The 14,473-nt window shown below is 50.1% G+C and overlaps 2 protein-coding genes across 2 annotated transcripts in view; one reads left to right on the forward strand and one right to left on the reverse strand.

The window, feature by feature from the left end:
• LOC123023552 lies at positions 1–12,976 on the reverse strand. The gene is made up of 8 exons (XM_044430394.1): positions 12,945–12,976; positions 11,020–11,226; positions 9,674–9,820; positions 8,931–9,042; positions 5,739–6,005; positions 3,223–3,451; positions 2,929–3,055; positions 1–150 (listed from the first exon to the last, which is right to left on the reverse strand). Exons 2-8 carry the CDS (start codon positions 11,152–11,154, stop codon positions 1–3), a joined length of 1,167 nt encoding a protein of 388 aa, XP_044286329.1. The 5' UTR covers positions 11,155–11,226; positions 12,945–12,976.
• RNFT1 (ring finger protein, transmembrane 1) overlaps positions 12,551–14,473 on the forward strand; it is a 15,696-nt gene continuing 13,773 nt past the window's right edge. Inside the window, exon 1 of the mRNA XM_044430143.1 lies at positions 12,551–12,698. Coding sequence (XP_044286078.1) covers positions 12,673–12,698 — 26 coding nt within the window. The 5' untranslated portion in view covers positions 12,551–12,672. The remainder of the gene's footprint in view (positions 12,699–14,473) is intronic.

The following is a 14,473-nucleotide window of genomic DNA, read 5'->3' on the forward strand; positions in this document are numbered from 1 at the left end:
TCACCGGCTTACCTCCCACATCCACTTCCTGAGAAAAAGGACTGGGCTGGTCAGCAGCAACTGTGTGATGCTCAGATCAGGCTCGCTTTCGGACGCACCAATCCCTGGAGCGCTGCCTTTTTCCTGAAGTATCAGTTCCGCTAAGAAATCCTAAAGTAAATAAGGAGGACAGCATTTAAGGCGAAATATACAGGCTGAAGGAGGTAAATCTGACCTCCCGCCAAATTTCATGCAGTTATGGAACACCTTCCACATCAATTGGATGGATGATTCTGGGCTACAATTTAGGATGCACACTTGTTAAAAGTGGAACGAACGTGTGAATGCATGAACATTTGAGAGAGAGAGAGAGAGAGAGAGAGAGAGAGGGAGGGAGGGAGGGAGGGGAATGCTGCTTCCAGACGAGGGCTTTACTGTGCAACCATGCTACCCCATTAATGACGTTTTATCAAGATTCAGTTTTAACCCTCCTGTTTTTCCCTCACTCCTTCATCCATCTTTTTCCTTACCAGGAAAAAAAAACTTAGGAAAGATGGAATAACTACAACATGCGTTATACTTGTTAGCAGGAGGAGCTTTTGGCCTGGAAGCAGTCAGTTCAAGGCTGCAGCCACCAAATGCAGAGTTGGGGTGACCGAGAAATTACTTGAGGGTGTCTTAATACGAGCTTAGCAAATTCCTATTCCCCAAATCTGCCCATGAACCATAAAGCAGCCAAGTTGTACAGTCTGCACATTTCATTAAAAAGTGCGTAAACAAAACAAGGGATCGGGAACATTTATATGGAAAGACGTTTATATTATACAGAGGTAGGCAAGAAAATGCGTTGAGTGGAAATCGCTTGAAGAAAAAAAATGTGCATTTCAGCAATAATGCATAGAAAAATATGCGTCAGGAAAAATGAGGACCAGGATGTGTGCAAAGGCCCAGCCCAACTGAGAGTTGCGTACATGCCGCCTGTATTCTGTGGGCACGAGTGTACAGACGGAGGGTGGAATCGCTCATGGACCAACAGGCGAGTCAGGTGTCTGAGAGCAAGAGGAGAGTGGGGGACGGATGCATGCAGATCCATTCATGGATGCATTTATTAGGTTGCTTGCCCTACCTTTTAAGGGTGCGCACCGAAACCCGAAGCCTTGCGGCCCCATCAGTCTGGGCACCTCCCACACCACAAAAATCCCCCAAAGACGGCAGAAATGTACTTTAGGGTCAATGGTGATGTTCGTTTTGAAAGCCTGCTGAAGGTGAGCAAAGAATTCTGGGTCTTCTCTCTCCAGAAGCTTCATCACTGACTCGGCCATGGCAAAGATCTCTGTCCCGGTTGGAAACAGTTTCCCATGCAGAGCATGCAGGTACATGGCTAGTAGATACGGCTGTTCTGCTAAAATTAAAATTACACCATCATGCTAACATTTCTGGGAAGCGCTACCTTCTCTGCATGTTTACTTATTTTTTTTTACATCACCAAGTTGAGTGGAACCTAATAAATTATCTCAAATCATCTAATTTAATCCCTCAACAGTCCAAACACAGAGTCCTGGATCCAGAGTCTGGGTACTGTTGGACCTGGGGGAGTTGCTGGCATACGTGTGATTGTGACTCGCTGACCATGAACCACCCATGAAGGGAACTTGGGGTTTGTCATTTCACGGTGAACTCTGGTTGCTGACCACAGACAAGAGAATAAACCATGTTTCAACAACCCACAGTTCAGTGACGATCCCCCCTCAGTCTGACGCAACCCTACAGTGCGGATTTTCCTGTTGCTCATTTCATCCACTATGACCAGCGCGATGCCGGCTAGAAATGTCAGCCACGGGAAACCTCATTACAGGAGGGGACTGTTCATGTTTCCTGAGTCTCCTTGGAGGAATGCTGGGCTTTACGCATGACAAATAAAAATATGCACAAAGGCAAGAGAGGAGGAATGTTGGAAGTGTGGAATTGCTCTTCTCTGATTTACATGCTCATGACGCACACAAAGAGCTGCTTCTACAACGGATGACAATGTGTTTGTTTCATTTCGAAACTGCCCAGCAGCTGAAACTCTCTCGGTGGTTTACGGCAGTTCAGAAGTTATGTCCCTGACAATCTCTCCCATTGCCAGAGGAAAGGGGGCGGCCGGGGGCAGGGGGGGGGGAGATACAAGACCAGCATTTTCAGAATCTTGGGGAGGGGGTAATGGAAAGCCTGGAGTCTTTTTTAGCTGTAAATTATTTACCTCTTGGTGCTATTGGCTTAAATGCTACTTGCAGAGGAAAGAGCCAGTAGATAAGGTAGGGTTCATATGCGCCATTGAAAACGTAAAGGATGTTTAGGCTCTTGCAGGACTCTAAAACCATTTGCTCATTTGAAGCAAAAGGACGCATGCAGGGAACACGTCGGTATGTCTGTCAGAAGGAGAGCAGAAGTTATGGGGATAACATCTTTGTAGGGTTTTGATCTGAGTGAATTGCCCAGGGTTCCTTGATACACATGTAAAAAAGGAAAAGGAATACATGAATGAGAAGAAGGGCATGTGACCACAAGAGCAGCATGGTAAGGAGTTGACGCGAAGAGGAAAACGACCGTGTGAGGAAGAGCCAGAAAGGCAGGATACAGGCATAACTGACAAGGGCATGGAACAACATTTGGGCGTTACAGGGGCTGTTGGCATCAGAGCCAGAAGCTTCAGCTCAGTGGATGGAGGCCCGGCCTGTGTGCTGGGCTTGCAGAGCTGCTGTTCTGAGCATCTTTCTACCCAGTGAAGGCCTCTGGGCTGGCCCCCCGAGCACCCGCTGGTTGCTGGCCCTCCCCCAGACAGGAAGTGTCGCCCAGCCCTTCATGATGCCGATACATCAGCCTGGTCCCAGGTCCCGACTCCTCACCCCCCCCAGCCTTTCAGAAATGCCTTCACCCCGGCCACTTCTGCCAGACCCCTCGACTTACCTCCACCACCGCATTTTCAATCAGGCCTGAAAGCGGTGACCGAGCGGCACTTCGAAGCTTCCGCTCAGCCACCCTCTGCGCTACAGTTTGCTCAAATTTCTCCCTGGCTTCTCTCGCAGCAACAGATCTGGGGGGAAATATGCAGTCAGCTGTGGGTTTTGGGTGACAGGGTGGGGCATGAGGGGTGGCATTCTGGAGGGACTCGGAAAGCCGGGTTGGGACCTGGAGGAAGGCTGCCTTGACCACCTCCCCCACACACCCCGTGGGTTTGTCCCCCCCACCACAGAGGCTTACATTTGCCCTTGAGTCGTGTGGTTTTCAAAGCCTGTCCTCAGGAGCTTATCGTTCCAAAGGAACTGCCGAAGCATCCACGGCAGTAATTTCCCACTGAGTCTTTCGCACACGATAGACATATTCTCAGAACCTTGTGAGATTATATCGCAGAGCATATTCCCTAATAAGTTGCTCTCCGGGCAGCTGAGGACAGGGGGATGTAGCTCAGGCCTGATATGCCACTGGAAGTCTGGAAGAGGTAAGAACAATTGAACAGTGACTCACAAGCAAACATATAAAAATACTTATCATGTTAACTTGCAAAAACTGAAACTACAGCCCAACAAGAAAGCTAAAGGTCTAAGCATACAAATCTTGCGAAGAACTGGGAAACCTGAGCATATGCGAGGGGAGAAAGAGGAGGTCCGCCCTCAGTCAACCAAAATGGAGCACCACTTCCTGGAATACCTGTGGATTCAAGACCTCTCGGGATCCCTGAGTGCCTGGCAGCTCAGCCACTGCACTGTGAGATTTTATCACCCCAGCGAGATGTTCCAAACGCACCGCTCCTTAGATAGTGCGTGGAGAGATGCAGATTAGATTTTCCCTCCGTCGGGGATATGAGCATCCCTTGGAGAGGCCTGGCGGGGAAGAAAGGACTGAGCCCCGTAGCCGGCTGCCATGTCTGCCACTTGTGATGGATGCTGCCCATCCACGTCTGGAGCAGAGGAGCTGGGTGTGGTAGTCCTTTGCCACATGGGATACAGATAAGAGCTTGGGGAACACCTTCCTGGGTCTCTATCTGGGTGAAGTCCTTGCTGCCTGTCAAGATCGCTTATGGGAAAAGGGATAAGTATAGAGAAGACAGACAGACAGACAGACGAAAATATACAAGGAGGCAACTCAGCCGGCCTTGTGGGTCACTAGGCAGAGACCATCTAGCAGATCTTCCCCAGGCAGCTTTATGGTTCTTTCACTGGGATATCGAGATGCTGCCATGCAAGAGCATCTGAGTATCTTCTCCCCATCTTCTGCCTTTTGCAAAAAGCTTATTTGCTACCTGTCCTCTTCTCTTTTTCCCCCTTTCCCTCCTTCCCCAGCTTTTGCACAATTGGTGTTTATTCCAGGACTGAAGTCTTTGGTTTCTAATTCATAATGTTTAAAACACCCTAGAGGTACACAGCTAAGAAGGCTCAGAAGAAGCTGGCAGAGTGGAATTATTCTGGAAAATGATGCATATGCCACAGTAAATTAAACCTCGCTTACAATACACTGGAGAGGGTGTGCTACCTCACTGGTCTTGTATGCTGAACGGCTTTTCGCCTGAACAGAAGGCACTCTGCATCAGATGGAGCAAGGGTGGGGAAAACAACTTCTATCAGCTCTTAGCACTGGGAAAGCAAACACTTGTGGATGACTTTGAAGTGGAGGCCTTTTATGTTCCATAAAGGAGGGAAACAAACTCTTCAAAGAGGGCCTGGCACTCGTGGCTGGCAGAGGAAGCCAAGCAAGCAGAACACACATACACATGCGCAAACATAACGAAGAAATACGTCAGTTGTAGTGCTGGTTAATCAGCATTCTTTAGTTCTCTATCCCGTGCACTGGGGCGGATATCTTGTGCCCCCCCCCACAAAGGTTTTGGCCTACAATTCCCATCAGACCTCATCTCTGGGTATGCTAAGCTTGATCAGAGATGTAAACCAAAGCATCTGGAAGCTTACATGCTGCCCTTCTCTGAGATATGCACTTTTCCAATCGTATGTCCAAGGAATACAGTGGGACACTTCTGAACAGACGTGCGTAGAATTATGGTGAGAAGGAAGGCTCCTTGCCAGTACTTGGACATAACTAAGGTAGATAATACTGAACTAGATGGACTGAATTTGTATAAGGCACTTTCCTAACTTTTTAAACAAAACAGGATGAATATATTACAAGTCAGGGCCCTTAGATACACTCCCATCTAGCTTGTTCACAGGTTTATGCCTGAAATGCCAGAATCCCAAAGTACCTTTTTCCCGCCCATCGATTTGTGAAGTTGGCCTTTGGGATAAGACTAGGCTAATGTCTTCACTCGCAATGGATCGGGACCGCTGCACCAGAGCAGAAGTTTGGGTTGGCTCCCTTGATAGGGACAGTTGGGGTACTTTGCAGAAGGTTTCGCTCTCCTGCACGCTCCTTTCCTACAAAAGAGAAGCTGTTATAAATTCGTGTTTCTAATAGCAAATCATGCCAAATCATGCAAAACAACCTGCAAACGCCACAGGGCAAGCAGAAGCGCTACTGCCCTTTAAAAATCCTTTTAAAAAGTCTTAGTCAGGGCTGAAAAAAATGCTGTGTTCTGGCCTTAAAAGCTGGTCTCTCAATGCTTCCTTTTCCCTGTGCTCCCCTCCCCGTGTGTGTCTGGTCTCTCTAGACAATACACCCTTGGATGACACAGACTATCTTCCTTTCAGAGTAATGCGAGAGGCTTCTTTTTGAGACAAGAATTGTCTGGAAAATGAGACTAAATACAAGAAATAAGTAGAGCACACCTGCGAAGGGAACAAGAGACTTGCTACTTTTCTCGTGATATAAAAGCCCGTCCCTTCCACACACTTCCCACTTGTCGCAACAACGGGATCCTGGCGGTAAGTAACACGTGTTCGTTGCCAGGTGGTCAGCAGAACAGAAGAGAGCGCCAGTTACCTTGTGCCTGACTGCACTGCCGGCCAGCAGCAACTCCATCTCTGCTGCCACGACGTTATAGGCATCGTCAAGGAAACGGGCCATTTCCGGCGTCAGTTCAGCTGCGTCCCCCTCTGCTTCAAAGAAAGGAACATGCCTGTACATTGGTCAGGAACAGGGTCCTACTGCATCGATCACCTTCTCCATCGCTTGATCGCTTGCTCAGAAGATACCTGCCTAACTACCTGCAATCGCTTCTGGCAACCATTATGACCGCTACCACTATTTTCCATTTATACCCCGTCTCTCTTCCACTTGCAGGGCACCCAAGACAACTCACGAGGTTCTCGTCCTCCCTATTTTATCCCTACAACACCCCTGTGGGGTAGGGGAAGCTGAGAGCCCGTGACTGGCCCAAACTCACCCCAGTGGGCTTCCATGGCTGAGTAAGGACTGGAACCTGGATATCCTGAGTCCCCGTCCAGCATTCAAACCACATCGCCACTAGCTGTAGAGATTTCTAGCAGGGACACACTCTGTCTGTTTGGGTAAGGCTTGGCTGAAAGAAACTGTTTGGACAGTTCTGTGTGCAGCGGGCGATGAGGGCAAATATCTGAGCTTTGCCGGCAGTTGAGAATGAGCAGCCGGTGGAGGGGTGCTCCAAGAGCAAACTGCTTGCTTGTAAATCATGTGTTTATTTATTATTATTATTAATTTGGAATTTTTGTATGCCTTCCCATTCGCATAAGCCTCAGGACGGCTTCCAACTTTATAAATACATACATATATAAAATCCGGAAACATCCTGGCTCAAAATCATAAAACCAATAAATAAAATCAATGATTATTAAAATATTGTTTAAATAAAAAGGTCTTGGCCTGGCGCCGAACCTTTATGTTTCCATAAAGGAGGGAAACAAACTCCGTACTGGCGTGTTGCCATTTTCAGCCAACCAGACATTCGCCAGCTTTCCCCATTCCGCTAATAGATAGGTGTTTGTCTGTCTGTTCCTCTGTTTGCATCATAGCATGTGAAACCTGGACAAAGGCAACCTGGCATGCATACCAAGGGGACCCTAAAGGTATGTACCTCAGCTTTTTTCTGTTTTAAACACATTAATTTCAATATGTCCCTGCAGCTGACGCCTGCAGTCATGTCTTTAAGCCACCACGGACAGACAAACTGATCCAGCATACAGCTTTCCAATAAAAACACGATGAAGCTGGGGGAACTATTAGGCTGAAAGGCACGGCTTAATTCATATGGAGCGGGCACAAGGCGTTCAGCTCCGACAGCTCCATTACTTTGCTGGGCGTCTTTGCTGTGCCAAACAAAATGCCATGCCCACCTGTGTTAAGCCAGGTCCATGCACAAGTTTGTAAATAAACATGTATGACAAAACGGAAACACCACAAAGAAGTCTCCGGTATGGTTTTCTTCCAGTGAAGCTGACCTTTAAAGCTTCCTACAACACAGCAAGCTAAGAAATACAGCAAGAACAAACATACCACATTGGTAATGGTGCCCATGCCTTGTCAAAGTCCCCCACCTCTACAAGACTCCTCTTCAAACTCTAAGCAAGGAAAATGGGAAGCTTTTGGCATGGCAGGAATACAGAACGGATCCTCTTTTAACTTTTTGTTGTTGCTGTTAAACTGTTTTTCACCAACCTCCTTTGAAACAGTGATATTATTAACATGAAAGAAAACAGATGTCTTTTTCACATGCAAACTATTCTGCTGGGGTGGGGTGGGGTGGGGTGGGGAATTAAAAAAAAAAAAAGACGACAGGCTGCAATCATCTAATTTTTTTGCTCTCTGGCAGAGAGCGATGTGAAACACTATTTTTCAGGTTTCCCACAATGCGGAGTCAATTTGGAAACAGCATGACCTTCCCTGATACAAACTTTAATTACCTCAAAGCTCACACAGCAAGAATATTACTAGTCAAATAGATTTCTCTGCACCCATTTCTTTTTTTAAATCATTTGTCCATTTATTAAAAAAAAATACGTGATAAAAAGCAATGCTTACAAAACAAAATCCCTGCTCAGTGAAGATATTCATTTGACGGTCTTGAGCAAGACGCAGCCATAAAAAAAAAACCGCACATTTATAATGGAATCTGAGCCCTAGAGGAGGAGGGTTGCTGCGAGGATAAACATGGAGTTGTGGAAGCTGACTCGGATCCCTCACTAGAGGAAAGAAGGTGGGATCTAAGTCCAATGGAGTAAAGATGATGATGCTCCAAAGGATGAGCTTTACTGGGGATCCCCTCCACCCGCTAAGTTTGCATTCGTGCTCATGTGCAGTACGGGCAACTGGTTTTTGTGGGGGGCCCTTCAGCAAAGCACGCTCAATGCCCCCCCCCCCCGGCCCTTATCATTCTCCCCACTGCTCTTATCATTGCTACTGTTTGCCAAGCAGGAAGCAAGCAAGCTGCAGCATCTCCTCCTCCATCTTAGCACCACCACCACCGCCGTGTGCGCCAGAGTAAGCAGCAGGTGAGCTAGAAGGTAGCAACAATGAAGAAAGGCAGGTTGCTTACCTGTAGCTGTTGTTCTCCGATAGCTTATCAGCGCTCGGAGCCTGCATGGAGCCCTTGGCTGGGAAGATTCACTGGCTAGGAGCATTTTAGCGACCTTCAATATCCATCCCCCTTTTGTCTACGAACGCAGCACTCTCTTCCGCCTGCTTTCACTCTGATGCCCACAACAACCCTGTGAGGCCGGCTTGGCTGAGCGTGTGGGACTGGTCCAGAGTCACCCCACTGGCTCCATGGCCAAGTGGGAAAGGAGAACTGAGGGAGACAGCAGGAGCTGCCCCCTTTTATACGGACACTGGGGTGGGGGAAAGATTCCCACCAAAACGCCCTCAGCTCCTGAACCTTCCCGGCAAGTGCAGAGCCCGTCTGTGCGATGCACAGAGTCCGTGAAGCAGAACTGCTCCACGGGGCGCGGTCTGTGGGGGCTTGCGGTGCTGCAGGTGCTCGGCCGGCACCCAGCCATGTCTGCCCTCGGCTCCGGCCCTGCTCACATGCGGCCCCAAGCAGGACTCACCAAAATGGAACTGACAGTTCATGCGCTCTGCTGCTTTGAAGCACCGATTCCGTAGCCAGGCTCGCGCATTGTCTTCCAGACCAATGCTGCGGAACGTGTTCAAGTCAGGGAACTATGAGAAGAACACATTTTTTGGAATCATTCTATTTCTGGGGTGTGTGTGATTGATATATATATAAGCAGTAGTGTAGGGGTGAGGGAATAGACCCAAGGTATTAGCAACTGTTAACTACTCAAAGTTACTTCCCAGAAAAAAAAAATCCAAAATGGAAATTTGCCCACACAGGTGTAGTAAAGGTTTGAGTATTCTTGGTAAGAAAATGGCTTAAGACCTGGAAATTTGAAGGACCGCCTCCTTCCATATATACCTGCCCGGACTCTAAGCTCTGGAGTGGTCCTTCTTCAAGAGCCCTCTTTGAAGGAGATCAGGAGAGTAGCTACCTGGGGAAGGGCCTTCTCTGTGACGGCACCCCAGCCATGGAACGGGCTCCCCAGAGAGGTTTTCCTGGCACTGATGCTGTTTTCATTTTGGCACCAAGCCACAACCTGTTTATTTTCCCATTATTTTAAATGCTAGTACTGTTTTTAAGATTGATTTTATATATTATTCTTAATGCTGTATCTTATTTATTTTATTGCCACCCTGAGACACTGTGAAGGGCAGGATGCAAAAGCTTTAAACAAACAATAAAACCACCTTTCCTTCTAGATCAAAGATAAGTGAATTCCTAGAACACGCTTACTAGTGAAGTTGGCCGAATAGGACAATCATTCAAATGTCGTTCCACAAAGCTCTGTCCGAGGAGATGGAAAACCATTTCTCTTTCTTTCAAGTCACTTATCTGGTGCTTTACTTCTTCAGCAAGAGCAGCTTCCAGTCTCTCTAAAACCTAGAGGAGTCATCAGCTGTGATACAATCGCATGTCTACGCCACCCAGCATCATTGGATGTCACTGGATGCCCGTGACATGGAGGCAGGACCACCCTCCCACTCGCAACCTCGGCAATGGATGGAGCGGCCTAAGTGCCAGCTCCAGATTTCTCAGGAGCCTTGAGCAAGAGACCGCCAGGAACTCCATCCCTCAGTGTGTCCCGTCCGTCATCACCACTGTCACTAGCTGCTCCTGGTCCTCTTGTTCATTGTTGCTACGCCTGCTTGCTTGACAGGCAGAGAGCCAGTAAGCACGCCGGATGTGGCATCTCCTGCTCCTCTGCCTTGCCACCCAAGGGACAGCAGAACAAACAGGATGCAGCGGCGAAGGGGTGGAGGTGCTCCTGGGGGTTCTTCTCAGTCAGCTCCTGCTGCAATGTGGGTCTTTTCAGCAGGTACCCAAACAACCTAGCCTTCACACCAGCTCTGTGTCCTGCAGACCACAGAGACTGATCTTGCCTAGCAGCCAGTGAGAGCAAAGCAGCAAAGAAGGGGAACCCTTTACCTTTGCTGTCCAGCCCCTGCTGGCTGGAAGTCTCTGACTGGTTTATCTCGCCTCTACTCAGAAAGGGGGAAGAGTGTGACCTTGTAACAGTGTGTGACAATGCTTCAACCCTTGCCTGACAGCTGTCACAGCTCTTTCGTCAGCCTGGTAGACCAAGATGGCAAGCAGCTACAGCCACCTCTCTGGGGGGGGGGGGCGTTCAGGTCCCACCGGCACTGCAAGATGGTGGTGGGCAGAAGATCAGTCAGTGAGCTTGGCTGGCTGGCTGGGGAGTTGAAGGGATGTCCCACTCTTAGGGGAAGAACTGAGAAAATGTGCAACACCTTTTGAATCTCCTAAGCAACATATTAATGCTAAATGGCATTGTTATTAGGATAGGGGGACAGTGGGTTAAGGAAGGGGAGTAAGCCAAGAAAACAACATGGGGTGGGCAACCTTTTTAGCCTCCAGGGCACATCTGGCAGTTTGATAAGCTGTTCTGGGCACCACCAAGTACTGATGAAAGTAGCAGCTTCATTTCATGGGAACTTCTGAACAAAAGGCACCCATGAGGAAAGAGGGCTAGAGGCCCTCACTGTGCTCTGAGGCAGTTCCAGCTGTGGGTACCACATTGCCTACCCCTGGGATAAGGACTTAACGCCCATGCCCTGTACCTTATGCCATGGTTTTCCAGGTAATAATGTCTCCTGTAGACAGGCAGTGAACCAAGAGTCCCTGAAACCTCGGTCATTGTTACACCATCTTCCTCCGGGCGTTTCTTCAGCTTCTTTCTCCTTTTGATGCAGCATTTTCCAAAAACGTAAAGGATCCCTTCTAAGTTTCTTGTCAGAATGCCTTCAACGCACGATATTGCGGTTAAACTGTGACACAGATGAAACGACTGAGAATCAGATTACTGCAAACACAACCCCAAGTGCTGGATTAGGGCTATTATTATCATCTTTACTCTCTGCAAAGCAAGTTTTAGACTGCAATTATTACAGCCTTATATTTAAGTCCTAAAATGTTGTTAATGCTGCTGTGCTATTCCATGCTCCACAGCCAGCATGTAAACATAGAATACAAGCTTCTTAAGCAAGTTAGCTTTTCTTTTTTAATGCCTTTTACCAAGCAGACTGGTGGGGAGCCAGATCAGATCTATGACTACCAGCAAGTTGGCCATTATATACCGAGATGGAGATGGTTTGCACGTGCTAAAAAGAGCATCAAGTTTTACCACCAGCCTGCTTTCACTTCTTTTTAACAACTGAGTTGGCCTCATAAAGGTATTAAAAGATGAGTGGAAAAGAGAGGCACCAATCCAACCGAGGAGATCTGTGAGCATAAGGAAACTCATGTGTATCATGAGCTAGACCAAGAGTCACCAGCATATATCAGTAAGTATTGCTGTAAACTGGTGGTATAGAAATGAAATAAATACATACATGAATGCATATAGAATTGTGCTGCTGTTTTTAGTCCAAATAAGGGCCAGTCTGGGATACTGAGCAGCACTGAAAAGATGCAAATCTGAGTCCCTGCTCATTCATGACATTCATTGGGGCATTTATTAGATTTCTATCCCTTTTCCTGTTAAAGCACTCAAGCTGACTTGCACCATTCTCCTTCACCTTATCCCCACAACAACAACCCTGTGAGGTAGGCTGGGCCTGGCCCAAAGCCAGCCAGCTTGCTCGGTGGCCGAGCAGGGATTCGGGCCCAGCTCGCCCGAGACCCAGCCCAGCTCCAGCCCCCTCACCCCACCGGCTCTCAATAACTTGGGGCCTGTGCCGGACTCTCGGCCTGCTCTACTTCGCAGGGCTGTTGTCAGAGAAAAAAATGGCGCGGGGGTTGCGATAAGCCGCCCTGCAAGCCCCGCCGGAGAGGAGAAGGGGACGGGAGGACCAGCCCGAGGCAGTGAACGCCCGCATTTGCGCGGCTCCTTTCGGCCGCAGGCGTTATTCCCCCTCGAGGCCGGCCGCGGCATCGCAACGTGGGAACGGGAACGAGAATGAGCCGAGCGCTTCACGCCACTGGGCCTGGAGCCCCCCGCCGTGCTTCCTCACCCTCCTCCTCCTCCTCCTCCTCACAGGCCTCCGGAGGACGCGGCCCGGCGCGTCGCCATAGCGACGAGACACCCGCGGCCTGGCAGCCGCCCCCGGCCGCCACTCCTCTTCCTCCCGCGGCCGGTAGTGGGAGGCCGCCCGGCAGGCAGGCAGGCAGGCAGGCAGGGAAGCAGGCCGGCCGCTCGCCTCCTCGCTCGCCTCCAGCCTGCGCGCGGCCCCGGCGGCGGGGATGGAGCCGGCGCGGAGGTCGCGGCGCCGGCCATGAAGCTGCGGCCGCGCCGGGAGAGGTGAGCTGAGCTGAGCTGAGCTGAGCGGGGCGGGCGGCGGGCGCTGGGTCGGCCTCTCCCCGCTCTGGCCTAGCAGGAACACGCCCGAGCGGCTCGGGCGCCCTTGCAGGCCCCCGTGTCTGTTCCCGGCGGCGCTCTGGACGCGCTCAGAGGCACCGGCCCTGGCGGCCAGGTGGGGTGGGGGGGGGGGCGATCGGGGGAGGACGGGAGCGAGCCCCTTCGCCTGCATCCATGCCCGTAACTTACGGGAAGTTGTCTTCCTCGGCGGGGAGCTGGCGCTGCTCCTCGGTCAAAGATCCCGGCGGCTGGAGCCGCGCCACGAGATGGAGCGGGTTCCGGTGTGGCCGTCCTGTCCAAAAGCACTCTGCACCTGCTCAGAGGCACCGCCGGCCTGATGATCGCTTCACAGTAGCTCCGTGCTGCCTCCAGGGCCAGCCACACTATGTCCATGTGCCCCAGCTCCTGCGGAGCATGGGCAGGAGGGCGCTGTCATGGGCCTGTCCTGATGGGGCGCTGATCAGCCGGCGCGGGTGCCTGGGCCCGATCCAGCAGGGCTCCTTCTCCATGCACAGATCCTGGCATTCAGAAGAGAGGAACTCTGGTCATGGCTTGTGTCCTGAGGGCGAGTCTAGCATTGTTTGCTTTGCCTGCTGTATTTCCCCCCTTTTCTATCCCCCCTTTCTTCTTCCATGGAACTTAAGGCTGCTCACAGGAATTTTATGGAAAGAGAGGCAGTGCAGTTTACTCCTCTTACAGCAGTAGTAAATCCTCAGACGCAGCCCCTACAGTTTCACCCCATGTCAGAGGGCATCAGACTGCAGCCCGAATGTTGCAAGAAGAGGTGCCTCTTCACCGATATTGCAGAAGGGAGACTGGTCGCAGCCGTTGCTTGCCCTGTGCTCTCTGTACGTGCTCAGAGTTTGTCTCAGATCCTGGGAGTTAGGTGCTTGCATTCACAGCAGATCCTACCCTTTCAAGATCATTTGTGTTCTAGTGGTGAGGCCTGTGGTTACAATTCTTTGTTTCACTTCCCTTGTCAAAGAAGTAGTTCTGGAGCCCTCCAGAAGCGCTCCTTAGGATCCTATTTGTGAAATTGACAAGAAAAAAGACAGTTGAGTTCCATGAAGTGTGCATAGATAGGCGCATATGGGAAAGCCAGTGCTGCGTAGCCATGAGAGTGTTGGATGGCCATGCAGGGGACTGGGCTGACGTTGGGCCCGTCGCTGAATCTCAGCCTAGCCAACCTCACAGGGTTGTTGCGAGGATAAAACGGAGCGCAGGCTGATTCTGTAAGCCACTCCGGCTTTCTTGCAGGAAAAAATGTGAAGATAAATATAATAAATACAACAGGCATGGGGAACAGAAATGGTTAGCACACTGACCACTGGCTGTGCTGGCTTGGCTTGGGAGGCTGAAAGTTGCAGTCATCCCCCCCCCCCCCCCCTTGACCTCTGTTGCTATTTAACCCAGCGGACTTGTTCACACAGTCAAACAGCCCACTGGCAAGGTGCGGAGCATGTTTATGGCCATTCTGAATATTCAGCAGCTTGTCCTGTGTGTCCTGCAGGGCTTAAGCAATCGATCTGTGCAGGCATTTGGCCCTGCCAGTACTGTCCAGTACGCAATGTGGCGCTCCAAGCCTTAAGCCACAGTGTGGCGTAAGCCCTAAACTTGACCGCAGCCCTAAATTTGACCGCTCTCCACCCACTCTGCTAGTGCAGAACCTCTTCTATATAAAACTGAAGGTCCCCGTCAAATCTGGGGTAAGTTGGTGG

The sequence above is a fragment of the Varanus komodoensis genome, unplaced genomic scaffold (genome assembly GCF_004798865.1).
Source record: "Varanus komodoensis strain SLA01 unplaced genomic scaffold, ASM479886v1 scaffold20_1, whole genome shotgun sequence".
NCBI classification, from domain to species: Eukaryota; Metazoa; Chordata; class Lepidosauria; order Squamata; family Varanidae; genus Varanus; species Varanus komodoensis.

Coding starts and splice junctions, on each gene's coding strand:
- LOC123023552 (XM_044430394.1), bottom strand. CDS start 11,154: ATGCTGCATCAAAAGGAGAAAGAAGCTGAAGAAACGCCCGGAGGAAGA. Junction 3,452..5,738: donor GTCTCTTGTTCCCTTCGCAG/GTGTGCTCTACT, acceptor TACCTCTTCCAG/ACTTCCAGTGGCATATCAGG. Junction 151..2,928: donor TTGAAAATGCGGTGGTGGAG/GTAAGTCGAGGG, acceptor TATTTACTTTAG/GATTTCTTAGCGGAACTGAT.